The following is a 27,819-nucleotide window of genomic DNA, read 5'->3' as shown; positions in this document are numbered from 1 at the left end:
CCGAGAGCGTTTCAGCCTTCAGCATTCACACTGTATTTTCGCAGGAAATACAGTTTTTCTAGTTGACATTTGAAGAATTATAGAGTGTGCCGCACACTCTGGGTGACTGACTCAAGTGACTCCCGATTCACTTTAGTGAGTGACTCATACAAACTCGAGTCAGTAAAAGGAATCCCGTCACTACAGAACACATTAGGTATCAGAAACAACAGCAGGCTTTTAAGCAAATAACTGCAGTGGTTCATCAGTGGGAGAATGTTTCATATACAAGGTAAACAAACCAAACAAAAAGACAAAATGTTCATGGTGCTACTTCTAGCCAATATAAATAGGTCGTGGTAGCTACAACTCCACAAAAAGCCATTTGTCCGGTGTTGTCAACACTTTGTTGTACATAATTTCTGATGTCTTACTGTCTCCTGTTTTCTAATGTAAATGTAAACATTCAATAATATTGCAACAGAGGAAGAAAGAATAATGAGACCCATTGAGGCGTGGACATGGGACCTCTGGGGGTGTCCTGTCATGTCTGACATCAGGGCACTGCAGATGAACCTTCTGAGTTCTGTGGGCTCGGTCCGGCACATCTTGTGTGTGCTTGATCAGATCCAGATCTGTGGGATTTGGAAATCATGTGGACACCTTGAGCTTTATGTTTCATTCCACAGGCCATTCCTAAGCAGTTTTTGCTGTGTGTGGCACATTGTCCTGCTGGGGAGTTTGGGACTTTGCCACTGAGGAAGGCTATTGTTGTGAAGGGTCGTACTGGATCTGCGACATGTTTGGATGGATGGTGCGTTTCCTTTAGTGTGTGGGGGACTGTGGGAGCTCTTCCTTGCCTTCTCAGATAGCGAATACAACAAATATAATGGTATATGTTTGATAATTATGCTAATGCTAATAATAACTGATAACAAAAGCAAATGCTAAAAGCAATAAATAAAGAAAAAATACAAAAATACATTAAAATGAGTCATTGGATTTTGTTTTTATTTTCCTGTGAGGAACTCAAAAGTTGAGAATTAATTGCTTGCTCTTCATCCCGCAGTGTGTTTTGCAGAAATTGGTCTGATGGTTTTCAACTAAATGTAGGTATTGTACGTGTCTCCAAACCACAGATACATTAAAAATGAAACAAAGTGACATTTCTACGATACATGTCATCACATTCACATTTAATGTATATGAGCTGACATTCACGTGAAGATGGAGGGGATGTCAGCGGCAGAGGACACTGTTTGAGATGGTGTTTAAACAATTATGTGAAACCACTTGATAGTTCAAGTTATTGCTACCAAAACAAGTTATCTTTACAAGACATTGGAATAATTCCCAGCTGTGTTCGTAGTGACAGAACCAAGTAACCCAAAAACAAGAGCTTCTCCCAACGCTAACCAGACCATAAGCACAGCACTGTCACAACATGATGATTTATTTTTCCCAAAACAAGCAAGCAAAAACAATGTAACAACCAAATCAAGTTTCTTCTATGCCTCTCTTGCGCTGGTAAAAAAAAAAAAAAAAAAACATGTGCCCACCCAGGTGCATTCTGGTCCTCCACCTGCGTTCATACCTATATAATCTCCGGGGCCCAGCTCTACCCAATTTACAAAGAAAACAAAAAACTAAATACGCTAAACAAAACAATAAAATTTACCTTAAGTTACTAATAATAGAAAATAGTATCATAAATTGAATCACAATAGAACTATACTAATCAAACATTATCAATAACAAATAAATAATTAAATAGCTCCAACAATACTGAAAATTGAACATAAAGAAAAGTTGCAACATATGGTTCACAGTCGGATGTTGATTTCACTGCGCACGCTGTCGCCACCAGAAACACTTTCGTTGCCATCAGCATCTGACAGGAAGCCACTGCCTGTGGCGGCTGTGGGGATGTTGTGTTCAAGGTTGGTGATTCGCTGTTTCAGTCGAAGCTGGGATGAGTTGAACTCGCTCTGCAGACGGGCCAAACATGTCTGAAAACAAGGATATCACTAGTTATCAACATTACTGTGACGCAGCAAGAGTCTCAACAGCTGTAGTAGTTAAGTAAGCGTTCTGACCTGTAGCCGGTCCAGACTGCTTTCCAGCCTCTCCACCTTCTCCTCAATTTCCTCCCCTGCAGACACGTTCACTTCCTCCAGAAGCCCCTCCTTCTGCAGGATGTCCCGCCCCCTCTGCTCCAGCTGGGCCCTGGCATGGGGGAACTCTTGAAGTGCCTCCATCAGGTCTTGTTTGGAAAGGCAGAACAGGTCCGAGTATCCCAGACTGCGAATATTGGCCGTCCGTCTGTTTCCCATCTTGCTGCCGCTGATGTTCAGGATGCTGATTTCTCCAAAGCAGCTTCCTGAGGTCAGAACAGCGAACTGTGTGACTCCATCCTCCCCCACCACTGCCAGCTGGCCATCTTTGATTATGTACATCTCTTTACCAACATCTCCCTTGGAAAAAGAGTCAAAAGTTACGATTTCTTCTACTTACAGCAGTACTGTCAGTAGTTAGGTAAAGCACTGGTAGTAATGTAGGTTTAAGAAATCGATTTACACAAGATGTATAGATGAATGTCATCTGATCAGCAGTGACACAAGATACCTCTAAAAGACTTTATTATCCATCAAAGGGAAAGCATATAGGCAAACAAAACTGAACCAAGTATTGAACCTTGGGGCACACCAGATTAGAACATTTTAGATAGGAAGGTGAATTTGCCAACACATACTGCGAAACTCCTATTAGAGACATAGAAGGCGAAGCCGGGTTGACAAAGTCTCTGAATCAAGCTACAGTGGTCCACACATATGTATGGTTATGGTATGTATGGTTATTACATCCGTTACAATACTGTAGCATTAGCAATTGATAATACGGGATGTCCCTCAACATAGGAGGTAACACTAACCTTTCTACAGATGTAGTCTCCCGGACTGAAAACCTGCGGTCGAAGTTTTAATACCAATTCTACCAGGAGGCCTGCCTCACAGTCCTGGAAAATACGAACCTGTGTCCACATAAACAAACACAACACATCCAATTAGTTTTGACTGTTTGATGATAGGAGTCGTTGTGATGTAGATGACTTTACCTTCTTCAGGGTGTCCAGGTGAACATTAATGGCAATCTCAGCCCTCAGTTTGTTGGGCAGGCTCCTCAGCACCTCCTGTTCATCTATCGTCTTCTGATTGGTCCAGAGGTAGTCGAACCAGCGGATGACGCGCTGCTCGAGCATCTTGCTTACATGTCTGAAGTGCATGTAGTGTTTCAGGGTGTCGACGCGGCTCTGAAAGGTGGCTCTCGTGGCATTCATGTTGGAGATCATGGCTCCGACATTACCCACAATGGAGGCAAAAATCAGAACACCCACCTGGGACAGAGAAAGACATTATGAGCTACTTTGATAGACTGGAGCAACTGGGAACCACATGGTTTAAGGCTTCTTTGGGTATTTAAGGTAACATAGTATCAGTTAAGACTACACCATTGCTATGCACTCACCAGAAAGTCAAATATCAGGAACAAATATTCCTCGTCTCTAACAGGAGGGGGTGTCTCTCCAATGGTGGTCAGCGTCAGAGTGGACCAGTACAGACAGTATATGTAGCTTCTGGTCAGGGAGCCAAACTCAGGATCTGATGCATTGGGATAGACCCAAGAATCAGAGCCCAGTCCCAGGACCTTGGAGAAGCTGTAGTATCCGCAGGCGTTCCAGTGGATGATCACCAGGATGTACAGCACCAGTTTACAGATGCGGAAAGCGTTGGGGTAGCCCGTCCGTGTCTCCGTGCGTTCGAAAAACTCAAACAGCCGCATCAGGCGCAGCAGCCGGTTGAAGCGAAGCAGAGGGGTGTAGCTGCTTCCAACGGTCAGGTACAGGAGGTCAGTCGGCAGGATGGAGCAAATGTCAAGTTTGCACTGTAACGTTCGGACGTATGTTTCCCTCAGGCGCTGCACATCTTTCACCATCAAACCTTGATCCAAGAAACCTTCAAATACATAATACACATAAATAAATGAATGAATGTAGGTTCATTTCACATGAAAAAAGTGCTAGTTATACAGTTGTAGAAACTTGAGTCTAGACAAACAGTAAACCAATTCTTTGAATATTAGCAGTAAATATCCACTGAAGCTTTGTAATCAGGACAGCCCAACTCTTAACTCGTGCACTCATTTTTTCAGTACCTGTGTGGAGACGAACAGCTATGTCCAGGATATAGACACCGTCACAGATGTAGTCCAGTACCAGCCACACCAACACGTTCCTCATCTGGAGCTCATCAAAGCAGGCTCTACAGAAACAGATTAACTGACTTACAAGCAAAAGAAGGAAATCACAGAATCTTCCTGTACCAAACAAATGATGAAGCACTAGTGAAAACTATTCTTTAGTACAGGAGTATCAGTGCTTCCTTTTGGCAACTGGAAAAGTGGTTGTGGTAGTGATGCAGTATCAGTACAAGGGGAGCAAATGATGAAGGTACTGTCAAAATTCTGTGATGATCAAAATTCATACTTTTTCCACATCAGTTGATGTTAAAACAAGAGTAACCGGTGGCATTGTGTGTGACATTGTGCATATTTAGTTACTGCTGACGATGGCTGCCATTACCTAGTTAGCTGAGTTAGACGTGTAGGCATCAGTCCAACTACCTGACTGGAGAACGCCCACACTGTGAGCTCACACCAGCAGCTTTGGAAAGTGTAACACTTACATAGAGCACCTTTAATGCTGCGCTTAAACAGTAAAGTAGGTTAGAAAAACAAACAAAAAATGAAATGAAAGTTGCTAAAACACCTTGCGAAGGTTCTACCCCCCACATACACATACAATATTCATTAGAACTTCCACTAGTATTGTTGTATAACAGTTATAGTTTCCTCACCTGACAACTAGCAGGGTCCAGTTATAAAAAACAGCAACACCGATCACCATCAGCCAGTGGTAGTACACATCATCAGATGGTGATAAGACCACAATGTTACACTTCCTCCTCCTGACAGACAATGACACAAACAGAAAGTCAGAGATCTTTATGTAAGGGTCGGTTGATGTTTTAATGTGTGCGCATTTTTTCTTTTCTTTTTTTTTTGTTTCCTCACGAGCGTCTGGAGCGCCTTGCTTCGTTATCTGCATCAGAGCCAGTGCGGCTGTGGCTGAACCTGCTGGGCGGGGCCTGCATGTCTGTGTTGGCGGGGCCCCTGAAACGTTCCAAGAAGGAGTCCGGTCGCTCCGTCTCCTCGTTCAAACTCTTCTGTGCCCATTCCCTCAGAGTCATCACCATATTAACGATCCTGAGGGGAGGTAGACAGATAAACGTGAAAGGTTTATAATACAGGACGCCAGTGATTTACTTTGTCACACAGTGGAAATAAATGAGGTCAAAAAGAAATGAGAAATACATCTAATTGTGGATTAGTGATTTTATCAGGTGTCCTACCTGGACAGAGCACCTCGTCCGCGAAAGGAATTCTGGGAATTAATGTCCCTTCTGTCAATGGCCGCCATTCTCTGAAGCTCAGAGGAAGTGTCATCACACATCGACTGTGCTCTAAACACACACACATCACAAATACATAAAAAGAATATTTCACTGACCACCACGACAATTTCAATAAACTCCTACACAATGGAGGGTAATAACCTTTATTATAGATTGAGCAGTGATGTCATAGGAGTACGCAGTATTAAAAATGGTCAAGAAGTGCAATTATGTACATATATTCATTATGAATGTATGTTTTATCCACTTGGGGCAGTGCAACAAGCTGTCATCACATGAAGTTGATGAAGTGAACCTGTTGGCCTATTTACACATCTGGCAAACACAGAGTAGGTATTTCTGCCCACCTGATGAATTTAAGCCCAACAGTCAATGTTATTCAAGCTCTTTGATTGCCGCCAATTATGAAGAAAAATATGTACCTTTTAAGCTACTAAATGATCCACTGTATTTATTAGCTAGAGGCCAACTTTGTCAGTCTGCCATTTGGTGCTTGGATGTTGTTGATAATATTCAGCCGCCTAATGTGGCATTACATTCCCCATTTTTCCCATTACTGCCTCCATGTTAAAACACCACTGTTGTTTGTAGCATCCGCCCACTCAAGTGGTTGCTAAAATCAATGTTGCTCATGCTAGCCAGCTAACATTAAGGCAGTAGATGCTGTCCACAGACTGTAACTCAGTCATTTTCTTACGTTTCTGTTTTCCATAAACTTGCAACCAGCATGACTCTTGATGCTGATGACACACAGACATCACGTGATAGTGACAGCGTTATACTACCGCTCACAAATCGCAGAAGAACCTGGAACCAGCTGTCAGCATTCTTACACTGAGGTGAACAAAACAATAATTTACGACCTGACAAACATGTTCAGATTATGACCCATGATAATGATGTTTTTCCAAGGAAAAGAAACGATGCACCTTTCTACTAGCTGAGATGAGTGATGAGATGAGAGGGATCTTAAATGCAACATTTAAAGGCACACTATGCGGGATTTGTTAAACATTTCTGTTTGAAAGTTTTCACTCAAAGTTTGAGCCATTGGTACATTTTTACATATTTTGTGTGAATTCAGCTGAAGCGCCTGTTTGCCTGTCTGCTGTGCGAGTGTGTCCAGCTCTGACACACCAACCTGGAGCTCCTCACACAGACTGAACAGAGAGACGGAGACAGTGGTGTAACCTGGACGCTGTTATTGGCCGGGGGCTACCCGTCACTGCATGAATGTTTAGCCCGGAAACATCCTGAACACGACCAAGTACTGAGAAAATAAGAAAATACCAGGCAGAGGGCAGAGTGTTTGCACAAACACACACTGCCACACGCTTTACATTGTTCTGTAAAATCCTGTAAAGTGCACCTTTTACAACACTATACAAAAGTCTAAAAATTAACTGGCTGCCATTGTCACAATTCTATATCATTAGAAGTTCTACTTTTGACTATGTACAGATACTAGTAGCACACATACCTGCTTAGTGTGCTGTCAGCTCGGTCACTCTCCTCCTCTGTCCATGTTTTCACAGACAGCCTGTGTGAATCCTGCACTGTACCTGTCATGCTACGAAAACACACCATCAGCATATTATCACCACACATATGCACCACAGGAATCAGACTCAAAAAACTCAACTTCACATAAACACACATAGTCATGAAACACGCTCACACACACACTCTGACTTGTGAGGTACAACCCAGGCTGACATTAAAGGGACATGCAAACACAGAGAGACTCACGCAGACTGCCAAGTGCACACACACACACACAACCAACGATGGACCCATAGTCAGAAAAAGGAAGGTCATCCAGTACGAGGTCATCCTGTATCAGGCATCACCACGGAAACCAGATGGCATGGCAACAAGGATTATGTGACAACAGATCATAAGGCAGAGACGGAAAAATGTTCACTCAACGAACCTGATAATTTTTCTGGATCCAGCGTTAGTTCAGTTCATCACATTTAGTTCAGCTGCATCCCATCTCAGTCTGCAGGTAGATTCACAACACACCAATCATGAAGCATAGACCAACACTCCTGTGGAAAGGATGGACAGGTGCAGTGAGCAAATGTAACCGATCAAAAGCGCGATCACATGGTTCTTGACAAAAGCATCGTTTAAATTGCAAATTGTGTGTGTGTGTGTGTGTGTGTGTGTGTGTGTTTGTGTGCATGCTCGTGTGTGTTCCTTTTCACCACTGAGCTCATCTGAATTCAAGAACCTTGTTTGAAGTGGCCTCTGAACCACAAGTGTGTCTCCTGATTACTGAGAGAGACGCTGTTTTTTATGCACGCACCTGCACGGGAGAATTGAGACGTTGCATTTATGTCACAAACTAGGATTCTGATCCAAAATACCGTTCAGACCGAGCAGAGGAATAACCAGTTTGAGGGGGAATGTGTTGAAATGTGCTCTGTGGGCTACCTGGTGCATTAAAGCGCATGCAGAGTAATTGTAAGTAATTTCCTTTCGGACTGAATGTCACATGATTGGTTGAATTAGAATAAGTGCGCTTCCAGCAGGCTCAACAGCTGCCTCTCGACACTGATTACAACCTGTGCTGGATTGTTCATGTAAATCTTAAGAAAAAGCTGTCATAATAAACCAGTGCACTTATCAGTATCTGTTATGGTTTGGACCTTAACTTTTCCATTTCTCCAAAATACTGAGTATTAAAAAATTGAAATATCAAGACAAAATACTAGAAAAGAATTCTCACTTAGCAAATTTTATTATGCATTTTTACTTTTTTTCCAGTTGACTCATTTAAAATTACATTAATTATAATTACTGATAAAATCGTTATCCAGGTGACATATGGTACATAAAAGAACACAGATAAACAACACAAAACTCAGACAATTTAAGAAAAAATGCTTTTATTTAACATTATTGACCCGATTGTACACACTGAATTTTCAAAGTATTGCTGTCATTTAAAGCTTTGTAGCAGTTGCATCCCACAGAGCTGAGAAAGACAATCAGCTGATTGGAAAAGTCTTCACTGAGAAACATTTGGGATAAAAAAAAAAAAGAAAAACACACGGTACTGGAATGTTGACATCAGCAGCAAGAAAACTTTATAACTAATCCACAAGTTTAACAAAACAAATTAAGGTATTGAGTTTTACAGTTTCTTGTGTTAAGACACAAACTGCCAGTAATCTAGCACAGCTTTGGTCACATATAAAAAAAGGCCCAAAGGTATTCAGTAAAGAATATTAGAATATGGCTTAGTTACAATAAATGATCACACTGTGAATTGGCTGGTACATCGGGAGATACAGCAGAACTAAGTCGGCATATCATGAGGTTGTGACACATGGGGAACTTTAAGGCAATGCAGCTGGGGAGATGTAAGAGGTAAACAATTCTACCTTGAATTTTTGGATGTTACACAGTTGTTGTCTTCAAGTGTTTCCCATGTATCACAGCCTTTACAATTGAAGAAACGAAACCTTGTGTTCCTTTAACAGGCTTATTCACAGCTGTCTTCATACCTACGTGCAGGATGGAAAGTTGACCCACTTGAAGTGACCCAAACCAAAACTGAGATTGAGAAAAAACCCACAACCCCAAATATTTAGCACGTTCATTGCAAACTGTCAAACCAAGGTACTCATTTCTCTGAAGCTCTAACATCACTACTGATATTTTTTCATGTCTGTGCAGAACAGATTAATAAAGTGACACTTCTATCTTTGCTAACAGTGAATGACCACTTTAAAAATAGCAGACAATTCATTCATGTTCACTCTCTTCATGTTTCATCCATTCAAACAAAGGAAAAGACAGTCTGTAAGTCAGTATGTGTGTGAGCGCGTGTGTGTGTGTGTAACAAGTGTACATGTGTCTCCTTTAGGCCCTTTTCATGCCTCTTCCCATCAGGCAGGCGAAGATGGTCATCACCATTTTCTGGTTAACCTCCACCAAGTCCTCGGGCAGGGCGTAGACTTTGGCTCCGATCTTCCTCGCCATTGACACGGCATACCTGTTGCAGGAAAGGGTCTCGGTTAGGATCACTAAACAATGTATTACATATTTTTTTTCAGTGACATAGTCATTTAAATGTAAATGTCAAAATGTAATTTATTTCAGTTTTATCATCACCCTTTTATCCACATTACTGAGGTTACTTGTAACCGTTTCATGACTGTTCTATGATGTCTAACATTTAATTAATTTAGCACTTTTTGTTTCTAGTTGTGGTGATTTATATTTGCTCAGGATGCTCCATGGCAAAGTGACTATTTTTAACACATATAAAACATTTTTTGAGGCACATTAATCAAATGTTTTATAGAATTTTTTCACTTTGCTTTGAGTATCAAAAATCACAAAGATAAAAATTATTTTTGTTCGATAAATCACCTTTCAATTTTGCTATTATCCACAAACAGTAAGTGTATAGTTATAATAAGCTTTATAATAACTTCCCTAGTGACCATTTTGGCTGGAAGTGTGGCAAACTTTAATACTTAGATGAAGCCAGAGTCTGTCTCCACAAAATGCGATTTATGTCTTTACAAAAGATTGCTTCTGTGCTGTAAACTTCCTGCTGCATGCTCAGGGTTTAGACACAAACATAATGCTAACTAATAAACAGAGAAGAGCATGAAGGTGCTTACTTGGCATTGTCCAGTTTGTCTTCATCTGACAGATCTTCTGTTTTAACCAGCTCAAAGTTCACACTGTTGGGTTGAAGAGCATCAATCAGCTCCAGAACTGGAATACTGGTACTGATTGATTTGTCCTGAACACACAGAGAGAGAGAGAGAGAGAGAGAGAGAGAGAGAGAGAGAGAGAGAGAGAGAGAGAGAGAGAGAGAGAGAGAGAGAGAGAGAGAGAGAGAGAGAGAGAGAGAGAGAGAGAGAGAGAGACAGACAGACAGACAGACAGACAGACAGACAGACAGACAGACACACACACACACACACACACACACACACACACACGCCTTTGCTTAGGAAAGATTAAAACTCACACTGAACTCACAATGAGACTGAACACAGAGGGGTTCATCAAAATTTAATCTAAAATATATGTGAGGTTAAAGTCACCTTAAAGCTTTTGATAGAGGAACTCTTGCCATTCTCAGACAAAGTCTTGTTGACCCATGAAATGATCAGATCATCTCCTGCAACTTCTCCTTCTCCAAGGAACTCCAGAACATTTAAAGTGTACCTGCATATAGAAGATAAGACAAATTTATGGTTACCAACAATTGAATCATATATACTGTAAATACAGTATTGAACCTCAGGTACAATGAGATAGTTAAATAGAATAGGAGATTATTTTAAGGTGCAACAGAATACCTCGCCATATTTACTGTAAATAACTGATGCATGATGACAGGTAGCCTCTGTCTCCCAATAATGTTAGTCAAATGATATGTAATGATTATGTTTCTAATGAAACCCTTTGTCTTCAATCTCAAAACAGGGAGCGATGTTCTCATCTTGCCCTGCCGGTGTGTTACTGGGTGTGCTTGTCTTCTCTACACTGACAGAAACTGGGAAAGCGTTCACTGTGTGATGTGAGAACAGCCCCCTCTCCTTGTTCAAACATCTAGAGTGTGAAGGCTAATGGCTTCGGTCCACTGCAAAAATAAAAACCTTTCCTCTTGTTCTGTGATTTAGAAAGTTGTTTATGCCCTACAACTCTTTCTGGCTGGATTATTGTAACTCCCTTTGACACTGGGATCAGCCAGGTGTCTCTGCCCCCCGGAAATTGGTGTAAAATACAGCTGCGAGGCTCCTGAATGGTTCCAAGACGAGAGACCGTACTCCTACAATTATAGTCACCCTCCACTGCCTTCCAATAAGGTTCATGATTGATTTTAAGGTTGTGCTGTTTGTGTACAAAAGCCCTAAATTGACAAGCTTCATTTTATATTGGAGACTCCAGTTCCACCTCAGCTCCAGTAAACCAGGGCGAGCCTTCAGGCTCTGTGCTTGGACCCCTCCTCTTCACCATCTGGATGCTCCCTCTTGGTCAGATAATTTGCAAACACGGTCTCAACTTCCATTCCTATGCTGATGACATTCAATTATATCTCTGCACCAAACCATCCACCCGGCTACCCCCCACAGTCACTCGTCAACTGCTTGCATGATATAAAACTCTGGATGAAACTAAACACAAATAAAACAGAACTCATGGTTAGAGATCTTCTCCTGGACGTGCACGGCTGCTCCATCTCCCCATTCATGGTCCGCAACCTGGGTGTCATCCTTGATTCCATGCTATCTTTTCAATCACACGTAAAATCCATCACAAAAAACAGCTTTTTATCATCTGAAAAACATCTCCAGACTCCGACCCTCCCTCTCTGAACCTGTGGCTGAGACCCTCATCCATGCCCTCATCACCTCCCGCCTGGACTACTGAAATGGAGTCCTGTCCGGGTTCCCTTCCAAAACCCTGGACAGGCTCAAGTACGAGCACAACTCTGCTGCCAGGGTCCTCACCCGCACCAAGCCCTGGCAACATATCACCCCCACTCTCATCTGCCTTCACTGGCTCCCAGTTAAATCATGCATCCCTTACAAAATCTCTCCATTCGCTCACCCCCAATATCTGTCTAACCTCCCTACCAGATTTCTTCGTTTTGGTCATTTTTGTTTAACGTCTCTGAAAAACCACCTCATGACTACAAGTAATGACTTATGGCGCCTAGCTCACCTCCTCATCAGCTGCCACACCAGCGCCAGGGTTAGAGTTTCATTTCCATCGTAGATGTCCTGTCCAGCAATTCCCACCAGGGAAAAGCCAGCTTTTTTCTTGCCCAGCTCCACAGCATAGTTACAGTTTTCGATCTGTCAAGCACACACAAAGTTAGTTTATTGTACAATCAGTGAGACTGAGTGAGAGACTCATACATGTGTGCTGATGTTTATGTTATGACAGCTGTCTACTTGGTATTGTAATTATAGTAAATGTGCCTCCTGTTGAATGGTATAAAAAACCTGCGTACATGTGGATGCATAGAAATATTTTATGTTTATATGATATATATGATAGAGATGCACAATAATGTCAGCACACAGTCAGTACTCCGCAATAGAGGCTTGAAAATAAAATACTGGCTTGAAATTACCATTTTTGCTGGTATGTCCTGACAATAAGATGACGCTTTAATTATGTGCACACGACCTGAACTGTTGACCAGGTCATCTCTTATCATTTTGCCCAGGGAATGGGTCCATTTTTAAAAGCAGTGTATGTCTAGTGTGTTAGTGTGCCATCACAATAACCCCTAGATTCCTCTGGGCCTGTCTCAACTGCAATAAAGCCACCAGCGACTTTCTATACAATGGTGTGGTATACAACGGTGCACCCTGGCACGTCTCAGTAGCATCCTAGAAGTGGATCTGCTCGGCAGTGAATACACACCAAGTATTTCTGATAGAAGTGGACCACGTCAGTCTGCACAGAGCAGATCGAGCCAGACAGGAAGTCGGACAGTGGAACGACTAAATTTTCAAAATTTAACATTTAAAACTTAACATTAAACATTTAATTTAACTGTGTAGTAGTACTCAACCATGGTAGAAAGCACAACAAGTCTCAAAAATATATCAACACTATCGGGGAGGCATTACGCTCCACTTCTGAAATGCTTCCAGTTGGAAATGAAGCCACAGCGAGCACGGAACAAAACAGTGTTGCACTCGCCAGGTAACAGAGATGTGCCTTGTGGAACTGGGGTAAAAGTTTATGTGCATATATCAGTGTTGACATCGATAACTGGCCAAATGAGTTGAAAACAATCTGCATATCAGCAAAAACACTTCACTGTGCATCCCTCATCTTTGAAAATAACCTTTCTACGATTTGAAAGACTCTTTTTCATTCATGTCAGGTCGCAAACCCAATCTATAAATGATACATGCTTAAGCAGTTTGTTCATTTACCTTTTTCAAATGTCCTCCTCCTCCTCTGAATGGAGGGAGGTTGACTCTGTTGTCCCAGTCCACCTGCACCTTAATCTTTTCATAAAGCTGGAGGATCACCATGGCGTCATGCAGATCTCTGCATTAAGACACACACACATACACACGGGCATGTAATGAACGAGCGAATTGTGGCTCAGTGTGGCAGCAAACAGTAGAAATGAATAAAGTGCGAGAGACTGACCCGTAGATATGGTGAACATTTGGACGCACTCCGAGAGAGTTCATCCAGTTCCTGAACGTTCTCTCCTCTCTGGTCTCACCTCGAGGGAGACAATGAGGGAGGAAGATTAGCTTCACACACACACACACACACACACACACACACACACACACACACATACAGGACCACACTGACAGGTTTTATTGAACATATGTGAAAGTAAATATTCATTGTTGCTCACTTTGCAGGTTCCAATCTTCGTTCTCTGGTTTGGTGAGTGCCGGGTGTTTGTTGAACAGCGTGGCTACAAAGGCCATGTTGAGCTTTGCATTTCCAGACACAACATCGGTAGCAGTTACAAACTGTCGGCAGCCGAGGCGGTCGGCCTGTACGAGCATACACTCTGCTCTCTTCATAAGATCATTCTCCTGGTGACACACACAGGTTTACACTTGTTAGGGAAAACAGGCTCTCATTTCATTTGGGATGGAGAACATCCTTTGAAAAAGGGGCCCAGACACTACATTACATTGCAAAACATTCTTGATCCAGATTAAGGTTGAGTTTATGTATGAATTTCTTACAAAGACATCATAATCATCATTATAGTAGATGTCAGTTTTAATAGAAGTGTAACTGTAAATCTAACTTCATATGGAAAAAAACACTATGTTGGTGTGAGAGTGACTGTGAGGAAAACATTGCTGAAGAAAACAATGACTTTTAATAAACACCAAGATGGTGATATGACATGTAAAACAATTACATAGGTAGACTCATTATCATAATGGCTCACTAAGTTATGTCACCCAATGCAATTTTGTAATCATTTGGTAATGATATGAAAAACACAAGGAGGAAAAGGGAATTTAAACTCTGCAAAGATAATGAGACAGACTGTTGCTCTCAGTATTCAGAGTCAGGACAATATCATGATCCTATTATGGTCCTAAAGGAAGCAAGAAGACGGTCAACAGGAAGAAAGTCAGCCTCTGATAGTGAAATGCAAAGCGTGTGTGTTGAAATCCTTTAACTAAATTCTCAGAGAGATCACCCCATCGAGGCCCAAATTCATGTCTTTCTTGATGATTTTCTATCAGTTTTGTGTCACTGTATTGTAGGTAAAACATGACTGCCTGCACCCAGAGTGACCCACTCTCTTGCCTACAAAAAAAGTGCCAAATGCTGTCATCTAGGGGATTTTAGGGCTGCTGTGTCAATTGCAGATAGTTGTTCCACATTTTTGCATGCCCGCATCAACAGACACAAGGAGTATAGAGTAAGACTAAGAGAGCTGCTCTCTCTTTCTCTCTTGGACCAAGTGAGGCGCCTCTCAGCAAACTTTGATCAAACTTGGCAGCGGTGATAAACTATAAACCAAGATTCTGGTACTACACTGGACATTTCTTGCCTGAAATGCATTCAGGAACATTTTCAGCTGCAAGAGCCAAAGTTCATGACCAACACAAAAACAAAGCTCTGGCCAGCCCCAAGTATGTCAGTGTTTATTGATCTGGTGTGGCTCAGTGCTAACATGGTCTTTCTTTTATTTGTGTTTTATGGGTTTTGTGTTGTCTTTTGCTCTGTTTTCCTCTTGTGTTCCTGTGCTCCTTCCCAGCCTGCCTTTCTCCACACATCTGCCCTGTATCACCTTTGTTCCCCCAGCACTGTTCCATGCACTCTTCCTAGCGTATCAGCTCCATCCCTGCTCTCTTGTTTTTTGCCTACTCATTTCCCTCACCTGTGTTTCTCCACCTCTCTCCCCCTGCACCTCATCCTCTTTGATAGTTCAGTTTGTAAGTGCATAATGGGTGTTGTAGATTTTCTACCATTTGAGCAAAAAGGGATATCGCATCTGTTTTGTCTTTGTACTGCATAGACAGCCCAGTTTCATGCAAGGGCCATTGTTACTTCTTTTAGTTGTATCTGACTAAAATAATACAGAATAAATGGAATATGAAAGGTTAACAACAAGAAAGTGCATTACACTTTGCAGTCCTAAGATAAAAAGTTGCATTTTTAAGCCATAACTCTATGAACTCACATAAAGCCCAGTCATGTCGACCTCAACTCGTGGAGCGTCCTCTTTGCTGCCGTCCGGAGCGATCTGCTCGAGCAGGTGGAAGTACGCCTTGGAGTCCTGCACATAAACAGGTAGACACTTGGTGAAATATGACAAAATACTGAACTACACTGATAGTTATTCCCACCGCAATAGTCAGATTTCATGAGCATTAAGTTGTGGATTTAAGTAGGAGTCAAACTGTTGCATTAAATAATAAATAGCTATAGAATTAAACTGTCTGACATTCTGTTTAATTTTAATCATGGTTTCAGTGGTAATATTGAAAGAGGTTCAGGCATTCCACCAACACTTCTTTACCTTAATATCTCCAGAAAAGTTTGATATGGACATTCCAACTTTCTTTAAATGGAAATTGGCCCAGCGCAGCAGCAGCTCCTCAGGACTGAGTTTCATCAACTCTTCCAGACTCTCCCCTTCCTCTAGCAATGCTGCTATAGCTGCATACAGAAACACAAGCATGTGGCATAGTGATTAAAGCTAAACATATTTGTAGGAGAGAGGTTATATCTGCATGATATGTATCTTTTATTCCGTTGTGAGAGCATGTGTGTGTGTGTGTGTACATACCTTCATTGCGGCTCAGCTCAATATCTGCAAACAGTCCTATCTTGATAATCTGCCAGAGGAGGCCGAGCACCAGGTGAGGTTTTCCCTCCTTCAGGTCTTGAGCTCCGATATTGACGACTTGGCAGCCGATGGCAGAGGCTGAGTTCAGAGCCAAGTTCAGATTCTCCTATTGGGGGGAAACAGATGTACAAATTCAGGAGGAAACAACCAAACAGGAGACGACAGAGGCCAAATGTAGTTATAGCTTTTTACTTTGCATTTCTTAACACTGCGTATATAAAACTGTAAGTTCCATCCCTGTGATATCGTTTGCATACACAGACACACACCTGTCCACTAGTTGAGAAACTGACTAACCTGTATGGTGAAAGGTGTGAGTTTCTTTTTATTGATGGTTCTCTCATCAATGGTGTCAGGAACAGAGAGGTTGATGAGTTTACTGCAAAAGTACAGATGATATCCAAGTGAGTGATCAGTACATTTAAGAACATGATTTACGTGCTTTCATGTTGCTGGAAAGATTTTTGTCAAATTCGCCTTGGTAATATTCACCAGAGCACGATGCCGTTTGCTACTGCTTTAAACAGATCTTCGTTGCTGGGGTTGATAGGCAGGACTGCCTGACAGTCTGGGTCCTCCTCCAAAGATGAGTTGATGTAGTTGGCGAAAGCAAAGCGCTCCTGCTCTGAAATACAGTCAAGTCCAATGTCAAGTTCTTTCTGTCTTAGATACTATTGTACAGGGAATCCTGACATATAATCATATAGTTATTAGTTTTACTCTGTAATTAGGCAAGTTACGTTGTTTACTAACCAGAGATTGAATGTTGAGTTCCAACACTAGAGATCTCGCTCGTGCCCCCGATGGCTACGATGCCTTCCTTTTTGTTGAGCGCTTTCTTGAATTGTTGTGCATACTTCTCATTCTTCAGGTCCCGGTAGATCTGAATGTGCACACAAAAACACACACGTGGGTCAATTTAGCTCCAATGTTTGTTAAGATAGTAATTATAACCTTTGGTTTACTACTCTGTCAGTCGGTTAATTTGTCTTTGTTTCTTAGTTATTTGGTCACTGACCATACATCAGTAATCAACTGATTAAAGTCTGGTCAGTTATTCAATCAGATAGTCAGTCAGTTAAATATCAATCAACCACTATTCATTTAGTCATCAAAAGGCAGTTAGAAAGCTGTTAGGAAAGATGTGAGTTGTGGTTTAATTTATTAGTCATTAAGTCAGTCAGTTAGTTAGTTAGTTAGTTAGTTAATGTTACCTACAGCCTTGAACTCTTCCAGGTCGATGCGGCTGTCGTTGTCTTTGTCCAGCTTATGAAGGAGTTCTCTGATCTGGTATCCAGCCATTGGACAGCGCACCTCTTGAAAGAGATTGCTGAGTTCTTTGGCACAGATGTACCCGTTACCGTCGACATCTTGAGAAGTGGGGTGCAGGCAGCAGGGACAGGGAGGAGGGGGAGGGGGAAAAGTTAAAGCAATGTTTCATAGGAGTGGAATCAACATTTTCACCTCCTTTCACCCAACCACTTTTCATTGTTGGCAAGAAAAAACATTATAATATTTTCTAAAATGGAAAAATATTCCTATATAACTCCAATAACTGAACTGTGGGTGTATCAAAAGGTTAAATTTCTTTCTATAACCCCAAAGAGAAACATCTGTATGTCAGATGGAGCACGCACAGTGTGTGAAAACATGTGTTTGTCAGCTGCTTGACCTCTCTTCAAACACGATCGACTACTTTATCACTGATGGGTCTGTGTCGACTCACCCACTTTCTGGAAGCCTTCTGTGATCTCCTCCATCTCCTCAGGGCTGACCTTTGTTGACATCTTGACACCTTTATAACAGAACGGCAGAACACAAGACAAGGCAGCATTTAGGTACTTTAATACAGTTTTAGCGGGGAACGTCAATTTCTTGCACTCCAGAAATCATCTAAAATGACAAGTTTATGACCAGACAATTGTTGTTGGCAAGCTCAAATTACCGTTAGTTCTTTTAAGAGAAATAAGTCAGCAGTCAGCCCATAGAGTGGCCAGGTTTATTCCAACCTGCTGCACGTCTTCCCCTCTCTCTCTGTCCCCCATTTCCTCTCCCATGAAAATAAACTAAGGCTTGCTGGAGGCCCTGTTAGCTTGGTCTCTGAGATGATAGCATAAAGTTTTCATCATTGTATTTATTGGTGAATGCTTGGTTCAGCCTGGAGCAGGGTTACAGCTCCAAAACACTACAGCTCTGGGTATCGACAGTAGCCTGATGCGTTTTACAAACCCATTTATCATTCCACTTACATCAGCACGGAGACTCTTATAACATCTTAAGGATTTATGTAGAATGTGAATCTGACATGACTAATGGAGTCGTGTAATGGAGGGTAAATGGTTTTAATATAGCTTATGTAGACGTATGGATGTTTAAAATATCTGTCTAGAATAAAAAAGGTATTACCTGATCCACATATTTACATCCCTTTGTACCCCCTCATACACTGCCCACCTGTGGTGATGCTATATAAAAGGCAGCATGCAGAGACTCACAGTGGCCTACAGTGACAGTATGAGTGCTATGAGTATGAGTGCAAGCCAAATGCTTGTTAATGTTGGTGTACCCACTTGCTCTGCTGTAATAAGGCATCTTATGGGCTACTAATTTCTTCATTTATACCATTTGAACACAATTTTGCATTCAGGATAGTTCTTTTTTGGCACAAGCCAGACCGAGGAAGAGCCACGTGAAGTAATTTGTCCCGTCGGCTACATCCATCTATCAGTCTGTTTGAATTGTGTGGATGTGCTAGTCAGTGAGGCTATGTGAAACTTGGAAACAAAAGTAAGAGGACATTAAATATCGAGATCTCTACAGTTCGCCTGAAAAAGGACACCTGTCGACACCTTCGAGATCAATCACACATGAAATCAACAGATCGCCCACCCCTGTTGAAATGTTAATGTATCTCTTCACCCATCCAAAAGAAAAAAATACTTTTCCACTTGCAAATGACAATCATAATGATTATGAACCATTATGGATAGAAGCAGCTTCCACATAGTGGCTTCTAGCAATGAAGACAGCTGAGATCTCTGCCTCTCTACCACCCTAATACACTGGAGGTGAATGGCATCAGGCTACTCAAAAGATTAATCACAAAGAAGGTAAGCAACAGACATCACTGTGACAATTATTTTCTGCCAAGGCAAAACACCAGCTGTCTATCTCTGTCCGTACTTTGGTTGACTTCATCTGAAACTTCCCCAAATGCATCTAATTGAGAAATGTATTGTGTGATCTGGGCAAGCTGACCATCAAATACCACCAACAACGCTAATGAAATGAGGTAGCGGATGAATATATCCGTTTATGCCTTCAGTAAAAAGAAATAAATCCTAACAAATCTTGACCAGGACGTTACTTTCTGTAGCAAAAAGCAGAGCTCTGTAGTTGCTTCATCACACAATACATCACATGATGTTACAAGAAATACTGGCCTAGAAATACAGTCTTAGCAGTACTGTAGTTAGATTAGCTCGTATATGACTTTATATGATTTAGTCCAAGAGGGAGAGAGCTCTCTGCTGCAGAAAGCACAACCCTGTTAGCTGAGACAGTGTGTCAACTTGATGTATTACATCCACAGACAATCGATACAAGCCTGGGCAGCCAAATCCATTCAGATAAGTCAGGCATTATGAGCCTGAGATGTGGCCTCTAGCTCTAAATAACATACGGAAAAGGAAAACTGACCATCTCATAGCTGTTAGATGAATATAACTAAATCATATTGTTTTCTATTCAGACATCCATCAAAAGATCTGATGAGAAATCCAGATCCAACTTGGAGAGATGAATGATGTTTGTCAGTCTTACATCCGTGACTCCGAAGGGACGTCAGCGAACAAAAAAGATCCTCTTCAAAGTTGCTGCTCTTGACCTTCTGGATTAACTGAAATCATCTCTCCACACCACAATCAGTAGTGCTCTCTGGTTGTCTTTGAAAATCTCTCACATGCGACACATTCGTGTTATGGCATTGGCAAAAAAACCCAAAAACAAATAAGCTCTGCTCCTGCGGCTTCCACATGCAAATGTGCTGGTTGCATGGTTGGCCAGATACAGGCACGCAATCACAGGGGCCGTCATATATGTGTCTACAAAAACACTCCAAAGTGTGCCTGTGACACTGATGACATATCACTGAACATCTGTTATCTGCTCTCTTTGAATAAAGAATGGAGATGTATTCTTCTTCATGCAAAACAATCCTGTATACACAATATAGGTGGTAATAATCATCATTTTTGGGGGCATTTTTGGTTAATTGGAAATGCATTAATCTAAAGTTATGCTTGTAATCTTTAGAACATGTTTGTGTTTGGTGTTTCTGCAAATATCCCTTTCAGTGTGAACAACACTGTTCATGCAGTAGAGAAACTGGAGGAAAATATACTTTTACTGCCACCAGATGTCACTAATACAGGAAGAACAGCCCTTCATGTGGGAGGATTTACAGGTTTGTCCTTGCTATGTTTTCTGGGTTAGATATAGAGGTAAATCAGACTTCTGGATAAGTTTTTGTTAATCATAAAATCCCAGGAGTACGTTATCTACATTACATGATCATACGTAGCATCTCTGGGAAGTTCTGATCAACTGTCTGCAGCTATATGGTGAAGAAATGTTAGCTAATAGAATTCAAGATTTAAATTGTTTTTCTCGGTCCTTTATCAGACGTATATACAGCACCGGAGTGCACTGATTAAAGCAGCGACATCACTCAGGCATCTGGATAAAATCTGGTTGAAGATATGGTTGATTGACACGATGACCCTGCAGTGTCTGGATGCAATTTTATCCTCCAGATTATTTTCATCCAGTGATGCACATGACTGAAGGAGTGTCCCTGATGGATTACACACACACACACACACACACACACACACACACACACACACACACACACACACACACAGTGTTTGGCATGACGATGCAGTTCATGTCATTCATCCTGACACATGGCTGCTGCACTGTTTGCCAATCACACTACAGTTTTATCCCTTTATCATATTGAGGAAGAAGAGCAACATTCAGCCATACTGATCTGGAAACAATCACAAAACGTCTCATACAAAATAAACTGACTGTGCAGGATTTTATGTTATATGCTGCAAATGAATATAAATCTAATTTCTAGTCTTGTAACCTTTGTTTGGATGGGTCGAGCTAGCTTAAAGTTAAATGGGTTTCTCAATGATAAATTAGCTAGCATACTGCAAATAAAAAATAAATGTCACATAGCATTCATAAAAACACTGAGATGCATTAATAAAATGGTGAAAATTGCATTTGTGGTCGTGACTATCATCAAATATCATTAAGTGGAATTCATAATGTAGGACATTCCTGCTTCCAGCGGCAGTAGCAGTTTTTAAATGCATGTTAGACGCTTTAACCCACAAACACAGTGCGCATTTTAACCTTTGTTATCACATTTCTTGACGTCCCTTGAGATGAGCACTGAAGTGTATTTCTCCCTGAATGGGGAACAGCACACGTGCCGCAGTGACTTATAAATCCTGTCCTCTGCTCTCCGGTCAGCCCGACACAATGACTTCTCCTCCTGACTCTGGAGAAAACGCCCTAAAATCGCTCCTTCCTCTTACCTGAAGTCCGCTGCTGCAGTTCAGTAATACCACCCGGGGAATGTGTCTCTCTGTCGGCCCCTCGCTGCTCCTCTGTCCCGTTTTCTTCGGCTGACACCGCCCGGCAGGGAGAGCCGCTCCGCCCCTCCGCGCCACCCCCTTCACAACCGAGCCTCCTCCGCGTCGCTGCGCTCAGCAGCCGTCACGTCGGAGCAGTTAGCGAGAAGAACACAGTATGTTCAGAGGAGGCTGACATTCAACATCACTCTGCCTAAACAGGGGACAACAGCTTATGTTTGCTCAGTAATATGTACCAAAATGTATCCACTAATATAATGGGAATCTGTTTGATTATGTTTTTAATTGATCAGGTGATCATCAGGCAGATTGTTATGCTAATGATAAACAAACGCTCACTAGCTTAATTAGCTAGGGTAGGCTAGTACAATTAATTGGTTAAAAATGGCACTTTTCTGCCATGGTTTGCTGCTTGATAAGGTATAATTAGAAAGAGAATGAAAAGGGGCTATATGAAAACTGAAGAGAAAACTGTATTAGGTTAGGGTTAAGATAAGTGTAGTTTATGACAGGCTAGGTATATCGTGGAGTAGTCTGTAGTCCTAAAACCCAGAAATCAGGTAGCATTTAGCCAGTTCCCTCATTTCAATGTCACTGGGTTTTTTTCCAATTATTTTTTGTGGTTAAATGCCTGACATAAGGTCTGTGGTTACCAGAGGTTTAATAAATTTACAAGTTTTGTTCTACAACATAACATACACCATAAAATGTCATGCAGTTTGATTATAAAACATTTCTTAACCCTTTGATGCATAACATATGCACACCCCCTCTAATGCACAACATGGGTCAAATATGACCCGCATTCATTTCCCAGGTTATTTCATGCTGGGTGAGTTTTTCTTTTCTCCATCTTTTGAAATTCATTCATTTTATGATTTAATATTCCAAATATTCTTTAAATATCTTGTTTTTGATTACCACTGATCATTCTTCCATTTTTCCTTTCATACTTAATGAACAAAAATTGATTTTATATTACGACATCAAATTTACACACATGGGTCAAAAATGACCCATTCATCCCGGTGTGATTTAAAATTAAATTACTTCATACTACTACTACTACTACTACTACTACTAATAATAATAATAATAATAATAATCATAATAAGTATTATTATGATTATTACAGCATGAAGTCATTCAATTTTGAAGATATAGGCTGAGACGGGTTGACCAAAGCATCTTTTATATAAACAAAAAAAGATTACAGGAAAAATCCAAAAGGGGGAGGGACAGGTGTGAGGGGGAGTGAGGAGAACACAGATTGGTGGGTAGGAAACTAGGAAGCAGGAATCAACCATGACAACCATGACACATAACTCTGGTAACAGATAACTGAACTGAACTGTAAACTGGTGAAATGTGACCTAACAAAATACAATACAACTTAACAAGACCACATAACAAGACCAATAATTGCCACCTCAATATTTACATTGCTCACAAATGACAACCACATGTTTGTGCTCCTTGCAAACAGGCCTGGTGCACTGGGAACACCAGCTGCTGACCTTTCTGTCCTTGGAGACAGGGCAGATCGAGCACCTCTTCCTCTTCCTTTGGCCCTCTTGCCGGATGGCTTCTTGTGACTGGGTGGTGGCTGGGTTTTTTTTTTTTACCCCACATCTTTCCATTGCTTCAACGATATGCCTCTGGAGTTTGGGTGTGCCCTCCATGCGCCTCTTCATATGTGGCATAACAAGCTCTTTGCCCAGCTCCTTGATGAATAGCCGACGTGCATTGTTCACACCACCCATGTAATCAGGGTGTTGTGTGGTGAAGTTGGTGTAGGCATTGAGGGTGGCAACATCCAGCATATTGTACCAGAGAACTAGGGGCCACCTCGAGGTTCTCCGCTTACATGAATAGTTGCTAACCATCTGATCCATTGTGTCCACTCCTCCTTTTGTCTTGTTGTAGTACTGGATCATTTCTGGTTTCTTCTTTCGACTGTCATCCACTGCCTTGTCATCATGCATGGTGCTCAGGAGGACAACAGCCTTTCCCTTCTTCTGCACATAGCTCACCATGGTCATGTTGCCACTGAATCCAAATTCTGAGCTATGAATCTCCCGTGATTTGGATGGCTTCATGACAGGTGGTATGTCTGGCTTGTTCTGGCGAAGAGTCCCAACAATGGTCAGGTTCTTCTCGAGGAGCTTCTTAGCCAGAGGGACACTAGTGAAAAAGTTGTCCATTGTGATGTTGCGACCTATGAGAGGGGGGAAAGATTGTAAATTTACTCTAAATTTCTCTAAATTCTAACAACATCTGTTGCATTGAATTGCATTGCATTCTGTTCTGTTCTACTATTTTGTTTATAGAAAAAATTGGATTGGGAGATTGGGAAAAATTGTGTATTTTGATGAAATGTATACCTTAATTTCTCTATTATATCTATATATTATCTATTATATCTGTATATCTCTGTATATTCACCTGTCTGCCTTATTCCGCTACACAATTGTTGGACGACACTCTCCCCAAGGTTCCTCTGAACTTCCTGTCCTGGCTGTCTCCCTGTATAGACAGTTCCATCTATTGCATAGGGTACCCTTGCATCGCACATCCAGAAGATTTTTATCCCGTACTTTGCGGGCTTGCTGGGCATGTATTGCCTGAACTTACACCTGCCTCGGAATGGCACAAGCTGCTCATCTATGGTGACACAGTCACTGGGGATGAACCGTCTTCTGCAGTTGTCCAGGAAACAGCCCCACACGTACCTAAATGCCGCCATGTGGTCTGTTTCCTGTCGCAGAGCCCTGGTCCTCTTGTCGTCAAACCGTATGACACGGCGGATATCTTCATATCTCCCAGTGCTCATGGTGGCTTTGTAAATGGGATTTTGGAGCGGATCCATAAACAGCTCCCGCAAGGCCACATCCCAGCTCTTCTCCCCTCCTGCAAGGAGGGTCAAACCAATAAAGGCCATGAATTCCTCTTTATTGATGCTTCTCCACTCTTTCCCTTTTGCTGTGGCTATTCTTCGTCCCTCTAAATTGGTGCATTTCAAAATCTCTTCAATGATATTGTCAGTAATGAACATATCCCAGGCATCTTTAGGTGAGACAGCTGTTGATCCAGGTGTAGGTCCTGGGCAGCTCCTCAGGATATTATGGCTTCTTGTTCTGCCATGAGTGGGGGGGTTCTCATTCCAGTAAGACCCATTTTTACTCAGTCTACTGGACTGAGTCTGAGTTTCCTCCTCTGAGGAGTCACCAGATGAGTCGTCTTTTCTATCAGAGGAGTCTTCATGTAGGAGTGCTGGATCCCCAGACACACCCACAACTCCATATTCTGGGTCATCATCGTCAGAATTTTCTGACTCGGATTCAGAACAAATTGCCTCTTCATCTTCCTCATTTAATTCTTCCTGAATCATTGCTGCAACCATCTCAGCAGTAAATCTGCGAACAGCCATACTCTGGATAAAGAAAATAAAAAGCACACATAATATTTTCAGATACACATTAATACACAGCTTTATTTTGGTGACTTGGCTAAGTATCTTAACTAATTATTTAGCTAACTACTCTGCTAAGTAGCCTTGTAATCTGCTAAGCCAAGTAGTTAGCTAAGCTAAGTAGTTAGCTAAGCTAACGTCGTTGATAAGTAGCCTAGCAATCTCCTTTGCTAAGTAGTTACCTGGACAAAAAAACAAACAAAAACAGTAGTTAGCTGGACTAACTACAACAGTTAGCTAACTATGGTAGAATTAGCTAACTGACATAGAATATGTCAACAGCTAGCTAACTAGCTCATAGTAATTACTTTTAACTTTCTGAGAAGTAATGTACTCACTCAAGGTAACCTAAACCCAATCAAATATCATGTACAGTTATCTTTCACAATTGTTGTCAAATATTTTCAAACAGTTGAAAAATACTTATGGTACTTACACAGGGAGCAAATGTCACAGACGCAGTTGACACCAAATGATTCAGCAAATTTGTGTGGGTCGTTTCTGACCCATGTGTGTGAAGTTGATGTAGAAATATAAAAGCTGTGCTTGTTCGTATAGTAAGAAAGAAAAACAAAAAATGATGATTTCTGTGAAACAAAAACAAGATATTTACTGCATACTTTGAATAATAAATGATAAAATTATTTTTTATTTCAAAGATATATCATAGAAACACTCAGCAATAGATGAAATAGCATAGAAAATGAATATGGGTCATTTTCGACCCATGTTGTGCATTAGAGGGGTATTGATACAAAAGGTGTTTTTATTCAAAAAATAAGAAAGGAAAAAATTAAATAAGGATGTATGATGATCAAAAACAAACTAATTGAGGAATACCTTGAATACTGAATGATGAAAGTAATTCATTGCAAAGATATAGAAAATAAAAACTCAGCCGGGTCACTTTTGACCCATGCTGTGCATCAAAGGGTTAAACTGGCAGTTTCCTAGCAATTGGTCAAACGTCAATGTGTTTTGGTCATTTGTTGTTTGTTTGCACGATAGAACTCTCCAGTATTAGCTTGATTAGCCACTCTTTGAGCAAGGTTCCATTCAGTTTAGTATTTCATTGTCCGTCTGAGAGCCTCGCCCGTCTGTCACAACTGTGAATAAGCCTGAGGAAGTCCAACTCAAGTCTGGAACACATCTGCGAATTCACTGTGCAGTCATACAGGCCACTGTAGGTACTAGTTTCTCTTCAGATTCAAAACAATATGACCTGTACATTTTATATGATAACCTTTCTTTACAATAGCAGTCGAACATGAACATGTCAACCAGGGATTAAAAATGTGTTACTGCCTGTTAAAGTAGGTTTCGAATGTGTTTGAATAGCAAAAAGCAGCAGATTACTGATTATTCATTCTGCAAACACGCTTTATCAGTGAGTGCAACTTAGTGGTTTGGTGTCAGAGCTCTGCTGCTGCCAGTCTCTACACGCAGGAATTCCTCCTCTCTCCCCTCCTCCTCCCCCTCTTCTCATACCTTTCCTTCCCATCCCTCCCCATTTTCTCCTCCCTCTCCTCTCACAGCTCTCTCTGTCTGGGGTGATGTGCTGAATCTTGTCAGAGTGAATTCCTCCTCCGTTGCAAAAAACACCAAGGAAGATTTTTCCAGAAGGCCCTGACTTTTGTGTTTGCCATTTTCCTCTGGGATACATATTTGCATGGTCGGTGTCCTGCACAGACTTGCTCGCTGTCATCCGATTGTTTTAACTTTTCACGCCGCTTGATAACTGACTTTGTAACATTAGTCGTCTGCAGCGATGTAGCAGTAAATCAAAAAGATGATACAGTATTGTGATTACAAGGTGAATACGTACAATATAGCTTAAATGAGGTTGTCACTAGTTGCTGAAAATTAATTAAGAAATTGAGCCCTGAAAAGGGCGAGGCAGCACGCGACTCTTCAGTTAGACGGGAAGTCATGTCTTACTGAAATAAAGCTCATCGTGTTTCAAAAGTGTCACCGCCTCCAGTTTTGATGACAATTTAAATGCCAGACTTCTTAACACCTTATTTATCCAAGCAAAGCTGACGTTCAAGTGTGTGGGGGGGCCTTTTTTGTTTTTCTTCCTGAAGCGCTTCATTAATTCAAACAGCGTGGATGGACGTGGTTGAGCTTTATGGGAGATGTCAGTGTTTCTCTGCTAAACCTGCCCTGGAGTACATAATCCTTTAAACAAATGAGAATCCTTCGACTGTCCGAACTGTGGATTTGCCTTTAACTATTAGAAAGAGGAATAGACAGTGATGTCATTGAATGGCATTGAGTGCAGGCAGGCAAGCGGTGGGCCGGAGATCTTCTACACCT

At 41.5% G+C, this 27,819-nt stretch overlaps 3 protein-coding genes and 1 long non-coding RNA gene across 13 annotated transcripts; 1 reads left to right on the top strand and 3 right to left on the bottom strand.

Moving 5' to 3' along the window:
* Nucleotides 1-601: 601 nt before the first annotated feature.
* Nucleotides 602-7,630, bottom strand: LOC119007859 (cyclic nucleotide-gated cation channel-like). Of its 9 annotated transcripts, none has more exons than XM_037077791.1 (13): nucleotides 7,444-7,630; nucleotides 6,991-7,080; nucleotides 6,652-6,780; nucleotides 5,448-5,558; nucleotides 5,110-5,301; nucleotides 4,893-5,003; nucleotides 4,619-4,738; nucleotides 4,192-4,298; nucleotides 3,505-3,992; nucleotides 3,095-3,373; nucleotides 2,912-3,010; nucleotides 2,076-2,453; nucleotides 603-1,988 (listed from the first exon to the last, which is right to left on the bottom strand). In XM_037077791.1, the coding sequence occupies exons 4-13, from the start codon at nucleotides 5,546-5,548 to the stop codon at nucleotides 1,803-1,805; spliced, it is 2,061 nt and encodes a 686-aa protein (XP_036933686.1). In that variant the 5' UTR covers nucleotides 5,549-5,558; nucleotides 6,652-6,780; nucleotides 6,991-7,080; nucleotides 7,444-7,630; the 3' UTR covers nucleotides 603-1,802. The 9 variants fall into 9 exon arrangements, with proteins under 9 accessions (XP_036933683.1, XP_036933686.1, XP_036933687.1 ...); XM_037077792.1 differs by lacking the exon at nucleotides 7,444-7,630 and adding an exon at nucleotides 7,260-7,315 and having other exon boundaries at nucleotides 6,652-6,763; XM_037077790.1 differs by lacking the exon at nucleotides 7,444-7,630 and adding an exon at nucleotides 7,260-7,307.
* Nucleotides 7,631-8,387: 757 nt separating this feature from the next.
* On the bottom strand, nucleotides 8,388-22,112 carry LOC119007778 (plastin-2-like). Its single transcript, XM_037077672.1, has 16 exons — nucleotides 21,975-22,112; nucleotides 18,086-18,154; nucleotides 17,578-17,729; nucleotides 17,113-17,242; nucleotides 16,852-16,984; nucleotides 16,657-16,738; nucleotides 16,300-16,465; nucleotides 16,030-16,169; nucleotides 15,691-15,786; nucleotides 13,888-14,074; nucleotides 13,668-13,746; nucleotides 13,445-13,562; nucleotides 12,213-12,346; nucleotides 10,586-10,709; nucleotides 10,154-10,278; nucleotides 8,388-9,516 (listed from the first exon to the last, which is right to left on the bottom strand). The coding sequence occupies exons 2-16, from the start codon at nucleotides 18,144-18,146 to the stop codon at nucleotides 9,384-9,386; spliced, it is 1,860 nt and encodes a 619-aa protein (XP_036933567.1). The 5' UTR covers nucleotides 18,147-18,154; nucleotides 21,975-22,112; the 3' UTR covers nucleotides 8,388-9,383.
* LOC119007780 lies at nucleotides 9,423-11,162 on the top strand. The gene is made up of 2 exons (XR_005071228.1): nucleotides 9,423-9,556; nucleotides 10,971-11,162. It is a non-coding gene; the product is annotated as an uncharacterized LOC119007780 (long non-coding RNA).
* A 1,094-nt stretch (nucleotides 22,113-23,206) lies between the features above and the next one.
* Nucleotides 23,207-26,037, bottom strand: LOC119007779 (piggyBac transposable element-derived protein 4-like). Of its 2 annotated transcripts, XM_037077675.1 has the most exons (3): nucleotides 25,940-26,037; nucleotides 24,477-25,464; nucleotides 23,207-24,249 (listed from the first exon to the last, which is right to left on the bottom strand). In XM_037077675.1, exons 2-3 carry the CDS (start codon nucleotides 25,459-25,461, stop codon nucleotides 23,462-23,464), a joined length of 1,773 nt encoding a protein of 590 aa, XP_036933570.1. In that variant the 5' UTR covers nucleotides 25,462-25,464; nucleotides 25,940-26,037; the 3' UTR covers nucleotides 23,207-23,461. The 2 variants fall into 2 exon arrangements, with proteins under 2 accessions (XP_036933570.1, XP_036933568.1); XM_037077673.1 differs by lacking the exon at nucleotides 25,940-26,037 and having other exon boundaries at nucleotides 24,477-25,496.
* Nucleotides 26,038-27,819: the final 1,782 nt, after the last annotated feature.

This window comes from Acanthopagrus latus, chromosome 18, assembly GCF_904848185.1.
Source record: "Acanthopagrus latus isolate v.2019 chromosome 18, fAcaLat1.1, whole genome shotgun sequence".
NCBI lineage: Eukaryota > Metazoa > Chordata > Actinopteri > Spariformes > Sparidae > Acanthopagrus > Acanthopagrus latus.
The sequence above is the reverse complement of the archived record's forward strand: the minus strand, read 5'-3'. Positions and strand labels throughout refer to the sequence as shown.

Excerpts from the sequence above, each read along its gene's own strand:
- LOC119007778 (XM_037077672.1), bottom strand. The coding sequence starts at position 18,146 with ATGTCAACAAAGGTCAGCCCTGAGGAGATGGAGGAGATCACAGAAGGC. Across the intron at positions 10,710-12,212 it reads GTGTGGCAGCTGATGAGGAG|GTACACTTTAAATGTTCTGG; the intron begins GTGAGCTAGGCG and ends TTCTATATGCAG. Across the intron at positions 10,279-10,585 it reads CCTCTATCAAAAGCTTTAAG|GACAAATCAATCAGTACCAG; the intron begins GTGACTTTAACC and ends CTGTGTGTTCAG.
- LOC119007779 (XM_037077675.1), bottom strand. The coding sequence starts at position 25,461 with ATGGCTGTTCGCAGATTTACTGCTGAGATGGTTGCAGCAATGATTCAG. Across the intron at positions 24,250-24,476 it reads TAGCGGAATAAGGCAGACAG|GTCGCAACATCACAATGGAC; the intron begins GTGAATATACAG and ends CCCCTCTCATAG.
- LOC119007859 (XM_037077786.1), bottom strand. The coding sequence starts at position 7,079 with ATGACAGGTACAGTGCAGGATTCACACAGGCTGTCTGTGAAAACATGG. Across the intron at positions 5,302-5,447 it reads GGACGAGGTGCTCTGTCCAG|GATCGTTAATATGGTGATGA; the intron begins GTAGGACACCTG and ends ACCTCCCCTCAG. Across the intron at positions 1,989-2,075 it reads GCAGTCTGGACCGGCTACAG|ACATGTTTGGCCCGTCTGCA; the intron begins GTCAGAACGCTT and ends CCTTGTTTTCAG.